The sequence below is a fragment of the Sinocyclocheilus anshuiensis genome, unplaced genomic scaffold (genome assembly GCF_001515605.1).
Source record: "Sinocyclocheilus anshuiensis isolate Anshui unplaced genomic scaffold, SAMN03320099.WGS_v1.1 scaffold2192, whole genome shotgun sequence".
Classification (NCBI taxonomy): Eukaryota; Metazoa; Chordata; class Actinopteri; order Cypriniformes; family Cyprinidae; genus Sinocyclocheilus; species Sinocyclocheilus anshuiensis.
The window spans coordinates 316,536-323,968 of NW_015542463.1; the positions used below are offsets into that span (position 1 = coordinate 316,536).

Consider the following 7,433-nt stretch of genomic DNA (forward strand, 5'->3'; position numbering starts at 1 on the left):
GTCCATGGGTAATGTTACAAAAGCTTTTTATTTCAGATAAATGCTGATCTTTGGATCTTTTTATTCATCAAATAATCCTGAACAAATGTACTCAACTGTTTTAAATATTGATAATAATGATGATGATGATAATAATAATAAATGTTTCTTGAACAGCAAATCAGCATATTAGAATGATTTCTGAAGGATCATTTATTCTGCAGAAAAATTATTTAAAAAAACAAAAAATCTTATACTGTTCAAAAACTTTAGATTGGTAGTATATATATATATATATATATATATATAATACTGTAAATATTTAAAAAACATAAAAAATAGCAACCAGTCAAAGTAAAACACGACAGGGAAGGTCATGAAGTTTACTAGCTCACGGGCAAGGCTGAAATAAAAGAGAGCTGGTATGGTAGAGGGATGCACAAGCTATTTATTTCAGCCTGAGACTTCAGCTTGAGTGTGGAGAGAAGGCTTTTATGAGGAAATATTAGGAGAGGTGAAATATGACGCTGTGTACTCACTTTAAAGTGCAAGTAGCCTTTCTCCAGCTTTCTTCTCCCCAACATGAGGCCTTTTCTATTTCTATTATTTCTATTATTTTATATTGATATCCCTGAGAAAATGACTCTAGATATTTGCTTTTGATAGACCAACTCTCTTCTTTGTTTTTGTATTTTTATAGTAATGAAAGGAACCTATTGTTCAAGGTTGACAGGATACAATTAAAGTGCCATTATTTCAGAGGAACCTTCAGATGGGAACCGCGTGACAGAGGGAGACAGGTGTATTTTTCACATCAAAACTATTGGAGGCCTTGTAATTTTTGCTAATAAAAGCTTTAGTTTATCTGCTTACAATCCCACATGAATTCATTCACATTCAAGTTCTCACAGTCTCACAAACCCCCCTTTCTCTGTTTCCAAACAATCAGTGACCTTCTTGTCATCTATTACACTCACACAGGTGATCAAATGAAGCCACATGGCGCTGTTGCTTTGAAAGTTCTCACATTTGACTCCTCTCACAGCAGCTGCTTTACACTATTTTGGTTTGGCTTTGGCAGAGCCTGTGACTATAGCCCCTTTACACACACACAGAGAGAGAGAGAGAGATCTGGTTTAAATCATCTCCAATGAGTAATAAACTAATCTAAAACACATCTGCACTGTGTATCTTTAAGAGAGCATAATTTAATCTGCATAAAATAGAGTAATGAAGTCCTCTGAATAAATGATTTTATAAGAGAAGTCACTGACTTTTTGCGACAGGTAGGATTCAGCTTAAGGCACTTCTCATTCATTCCTATGGTATCCGTAAACGACAGTTGAGTGTCTCTGACTGAAATTCAATGACATTAAGGCTGTAATGTGATTGTTATTAAGGCACACATGATCCAAGTTAGCCGTTACACTTTCGTTCATACCAAGCATGATAATGTTTCCATTTACTTTCGTAACCCTGGTTCCCTGAGAGACAGGAATGAGACATTGCATCAGGAATCTGACGCGACGGGGACTCCCTTCCTTTCTTAACCTACCTGAAATCTTATTGCACAACGCCTGTGAAGTTGCACTTCATACTGGCCAATGCCAGCCAAGACGGCGAAAAAGGCTATATAATGCGCCGCATTGGCGGCATGAACTCAGAATCTTCCGCCTGAGCTACCAGCACAGCAGATCTGAGCAGTGAACACGGCCGCGTACGCAATGTCTCGTTCCCGTCTCTCAGGGAACCGAGGTTATGAAAGTAACCAGAGACGTTCCCTTTCGAAGACGGTTCACTTCAACATTGCACCAGGAATCTGACGCGACGGGGACTGTATAGAGCAACGCCGTGAGAACAGTGAAGAGAGCTCAGCCTCAGCGGAGCTGACAGTGCGCTACATACCAAACACTCTCCAACCAATCACAGACAACCCCCTGACAGGCCCCCCAGGTGATTGGATGTATATTCCTGACCAGAGAACCAATCAGATCACTCAGAATTCAAACTCAGCTGCTTTGCTGAGAGACCGCTTGTGCCGTGATACTAAAGATAGGACGTTATAGGCAGTATGCATATATATAAGCATGTAATGCAAAGTATAATAATGCAGACACTGGATGTGAGCGGCGCAGCCGGGCACAACGATAACAGTATACACACTCAGCTAGCAGCCGTAGCCGGTACTAGTGCATAAATATAAGTCATAAACAAGCTGGTGCACACCGCGAGTACAGAGACGAACTGCCGTCTTGTGCCTTGCTAACCCTTAAGCAGTAATACAGCGAATACGATAACACTATGTGTCACAAGCTCACTCCAGCGGCACCAAGTGAGCACCGCTGTCTGGGTACGGTGGTTTCCCCGCCTCTGAATTCCAACTATACGAGCTAGTCGAAACCATATAGAGTCAAGCGGCTAGAACCCGCATGTGGAAGCACGGGTCGAGCTCACCGACAAGACCTGTGAGGCCAAGGAGCACACGTCCAAATTGTAAAATCTGGTGAATGTATTCAGCGAAGACCATCCAGCCACCGTACAAATGTCTTTTATAGAAACGCCCTTAGTCCAAGCCCACGAGGAGGCGACCACTCTCGTCGAATGAGCTCTAATGCCAATAGGGCATTCTATACCCTGGCTAGAATAAGCCAAAGCAATAGCATCGACTACCCAATGCGATAGCCGCTGTTTAGAAAGAGGCTGCCCTTTAGTTCCGCCTCCAAAGCACACAAATAGCTGCTCAGATTGACAGAACTGAGCCATGCGGTCAACATAAACACGCAAAGCTCGTACCGGACATAGAACATGATGAGGGGCGGCGTCCAAGGAGGCCACCGGCTCTGGAGTGAAAGCAGAAAGTGTCACCACTTGCGCTCTGAACAGTGTCAAGAGCGACTTGGGCACGTAGCCCAATCTTGGTTGAGTGTGACATTACAATCACCTGGCCCAAACTGCATGCAAGCAGCATTCACAGATAGTGCTTGTAAGTCCCCCACGCGCTTGACCGAAGCGAGGGAGAGCAGCAGAGCGGTTTTAAGCGAGAGCTCCTTCAGACCGATAGACTGAAGCAGCTCAAACGGAGGCAGAGCCAGTGCTCTTAGCACCAGAGCCAGATCCCAGGATGGCACAGTGGGAGGGCGAGAGGGTCTCAGCCATCTCGCACCTCTCAAAAATCTGATCACCAAATCGTGTTTACCAACCAATCACCCATTGTTATCAGCGTGAGAGGCTGAGATAGCTGCAACATAAACCTTAAGAGTGGAAGGCATACTGCCGCCGTCCATTCACTGTTGCAGAAAGCCCAGAATGTCAGATACGGGACAGTTCTCCGGGTCGCAGCCATTCGATTCACACCATTTAACAAAGACTGCCCATTTAAGAGCATACAAGCGTCTCGTAGAAGGAGCTCGTGCCTCTGTAATCGTGTCGCAGCTAGATAATGTGCCCAGGCTTACCGGTTTCCACACACCATCGACACATGAAGTTTCCACCATTCGGGGTTGGGGTGCCATATCGAGCCTTCCGCCTGAGAGAGGAGGTCCCGTCTCAGCGGAATCTGCCATGGGGAAACTGTCAGTATATCCAGCAGGTCGGGAAACCATGGTCTGTTTGGCCAGCACGGAGCGACTAGAATCACCGGCGCCCTCTCCTCTTTGATTTTGTGCAGCAATTGTGGCAAAATCTTCAGTGGGGGGAATGCATACAACCGGGCTTTCGGCCACGGCATTGTGAGTGCGTCCCTGCCCAGGGGAGAGCGTGACAGAGAGAAGAACAGCGGGCAATGCGTGTTCTCCTCTGTCGCCAACAGACCCATTTCTGCCATCCCGAACCGCTCCCAAATCAGTCTCACTGGCCCGGGGTTCAGCCTCCATTCTCTGTGAGGAATCCCGTTCCTCGATAGCATATCCACGCTGCTGTTCAGGCAACCCGGAACGTGCGCTGCGCGAATGGAGAGCAGATGGCGATCGGCCCATAACAACAGGCAGGCCGTCTGTTCGCTGAGGGCTTTCGAGCATACCCCACCTTGCCGTTTTATGTACGATACGACAGACGTATTGTCTGTGCGAATCAGTACATGATGCCCCCGCACCTGCGTGAGGAAGCTCCGGAGGGCTAAAAAGGCTGCTCTCAGCTCTAGGCGATTTATGTGCCACGTCCTCTCCGACTCCGTCCAGGAGCCTGAAGCCGGTATGCCATCGCAATGCGCTCCCCAGTCCGTCATCGACGCGTCAACCACAGATGCCGGTGGAGCACTACCATATAACCCATGCTCCGTCCGATTGCCTGGGCCATCTTTTTCGTGGCTTTTAAGGTGAAGTCTGTCACCGCGCGCAGATCTTTAAATGCCTCAGGATCTGTCTCCCCCTCGTCCAGGGATTTCAGGAGTTGTGCCTGAAAAACCTGCAGCACTGCCATCGTATGACACCAGAGGTGGGTCGAAGACTCTCTTTAACAAAGCTCACCGGAGAGGGGGGGGGGCGAAGCGCGTCGTGCGCGATCGCTCCCATGCGGCAGTCCCACCAGTGGCTCGCTGACGCTGCCGGGAGAAATCACCAAGTGCTATATTCCTCCAGGTCCTAAGTACCCGCACTGAGAACTCCTCACAGTGCGGGCAGTTGGACTCAGCGAGTGCTGCCTCCGCATGGGTGAGACCCAGGTACAGGATGCAGTACTCGTGGGTGTCCGGAGCCTCAATGGGTCCCGAACACAGCGTGCAATAGCTTGACATGCTGGAACGCCAAGAGGGAAATCCGTCTTCTTGCGTCTTCTCCACAGCTGTCTTGAAGTAGGATGCTTGAAAGAGGAAGATTCTGAGTTCATGCCGCCAATGCGGCGCATTATATAGTGGCGAGGATCCGCCCCTTTTTCGACATCTTGGCTGACCTTGGCCAGTATGAAGTGCAACTTCACTGGCGTTGTGCAATAAGATTTCAGGTATGTTAAGAAAGGAAGGGAGTCCCCGTTGCATCAGATTCCTGACGCAATGTCGAAATGAACCGTCTTCGAAAGCGAACTGTAAAGATAATGATAAAGATATAGTTCTAAAAATCTCAATATTATTTCTCAATATTAAAGAATAGCAGAGTCCACACCACAGCTATAACAATAAAGGCACAGAGAAATGATATCATTGGAATCACTGACTACGTTTACATAGACATCAGTAATCTAATTATTTACCTTATTCTGAATAAGACAATATTATGATTAAGGTGTTTACATGAGTTGCTTTTAGAATATTCCTTTCATGTTCCCGTTTTACATGTTATAGAACATAGATCGATTAATGGCACACGACATTACGTCACCACGCGACGCCATCCGACGTCCCCTCCAGAATTTCACGTATAAACATATAGTTTGTCTTCGTTATGATGCCATATACAGTTTTGGGTGTTTCATTTTTAATTTACTGAAAGCTTCAAGTGCAGTTAATTATTTGTCATGCTATACGTGCAAACAGACAACGGTGTTGTTGAAGCCATGCTCTTTTGTTTGCCGTCAAATGGTTGACCACTGCTGTGTGTGTATCCTGTCACAAAATGCGGCGAAAAGTCCTACATGACGATAATGGTGTGATTAAGGTGTGTACATGTCAGAAAAATGTTTTTCAGCTGATGAACGATAAAAACTTTTACAGCCAATCAGAGTCAAACCTGCTATAACAAGCTTGAGAATTTAAAGCAGCAGACGAGCGTGCGCTTACAGACGATATCGTTCTTGGTGTGAACAGGGCTTTACAGACAATCTCTGAACTGGCTGTAGGCAATGCATTTGTTGCTGCCATAAAGCAATCTGCCCTTTTCGCAGAATTTTGTCGCCAAACTTACAAACTCCTAAAACAGACATGGGAAAGAAACAAGCCATTCATCTTATTAGAAATCAGTGTGCTGTCAGAATGGATTTGAAACTGATATTGCAAGGTAAAAAAAAAACCCTTACATTTTCTTTAAGTGTTTTTTGAATTGTTAAGGGTTAAAAGTGCATATGACATTGCAAGATGACATGTTGCGCAATAGTTTTAGTAAATTAGTGTGACAGAAATAGTTCATGCATTTGATAATATGATACAAGGTCAATAAATCATATGAGGGAATGTTTACATGCAGCTGTTGTGGCTTACCCAAGAAAAATAAATAAATTGATGAATCATATTGGAAATAAAGAAGCAGTTGAATATTTCGATGCATTGCATTGGGTGATGTTCAGAAGTATATATACAGTATATGTGACCCTGGACCACAAAACCAGTCATAAAGGTCAATTTTCCTTTCCATTGATGTGCGGTTTGTTAGGATAAGACAATATTTGGCCGAGATATAACTATTTGAATATCTGGAATCTGAGGGTGCAAAAAAAAAAAATCATCAAAATACTGAGAAAACCACATTTAAAGTGATCCAAATTCAGTTCTTAACAATGCATATTACTAATCCAAAATTATGTTTTGATATTTTTACGGACCATTTTTTTTTTCAGGACTGTATATTCATGCACATTTTTTTTTAACATAATTTGCATATACAGTATATATATATATATATATATATATATATGTGTGTGTGTGTGTGTGTGTGTGTGTTTAGGACTTACATAAATTAAGGACAGTAGGTTTCAGATACAGTATAAAAGATAATTGTGGGTTTTCTCTCTAAAAAGAAAAGCAACGTCATATCTAATTTATCATCACACTGCTCTGAGGCTATAAAGCCACATCCGAGCTCCTGTAACAGTTCTGTCACTTCTCATTTCACATGTGTGCATATCTAAAGGAACCAGTGACCCAGGGACTTGAGCTCTCAAGTCTCTTATCCTACAGTATCAACAGTAAACCAAAGGTTAAGCCATAATTCATTTGTAATAAACTGATGATTCACCCATGTATCCCTTTACTATTAATGTCATATGTAACCATTTTATTGAAAGTTTGTTTTGATGACAAATAATGTAAATATACTGTAAAGGCAGGGGCCCAAAATATAGGCAATACAATATAAAACCACTGTGAGCAATTCCCTGTTTTAATTAACAGTGGCTTATGGCAAATTCCTAAAATGAATTAGTCCAAACCACATCCAATAGGCATTACAAAATAAAGACAGAAATGCTAGTGTCTGAGATCCATACATTACAATTTCTTCGGCCTAATCGGGTTTGTAAACTAAGCTGAATGTGGAATGCTGTTTATTATATGAAACAATCTAGATATACGTATTTTACATTCTGACAACTGTTTATGTCAGGAAAGCAGAGCCCAGGTTTGTTTAGACTACCAGTATATGTGAGTCATTTGCCAAGTACGCTACACTCAGACGTTGGTTTTCTTAGAATGCTTACAACTAAGGGCACAAGGGTGATTCACTACATATAATACATTTTAATGTCTACTAAGTGGAAACCAGTTATTCAGATGGTGCTAAGCTAAACACAGAAATATAATTTTGCTTATGTTA

The 7,433-nt window shown here is 43.4% G+C and overlaps 1 protein-coding gene across 2 annotated transcripts in view; it reads left to right on the plus strand.

The window, feature by feature from the left end:
* LOC107693802 (thiamine-triphosphatase-like) overlaps positions 1 to 1,077 on the plus strand; it is a 10,669-nt gene extending 9,592 nt beyond the window's left edge. The window contains exon 5 of one of the 2 annotated variants that reach the window (XM_016493315.1): positions 680 to 1,077. In XM_016493315.1, coding sequence (XP_016348801.1) covers positions 680 to 827 — 148 coding nt within the window. In that variant the 3' untranslated portion in view covers positions 828 to 1,077. The remainder of the gene's footprint in view (positions 1 to 679) is intronic. The other variant, XM_016493317.1, reaches the window with a different exon arrangement.
* The last annotated feature ends 6,356 nt before the right edge of the window (positions 1,078 to 7,433 follow it).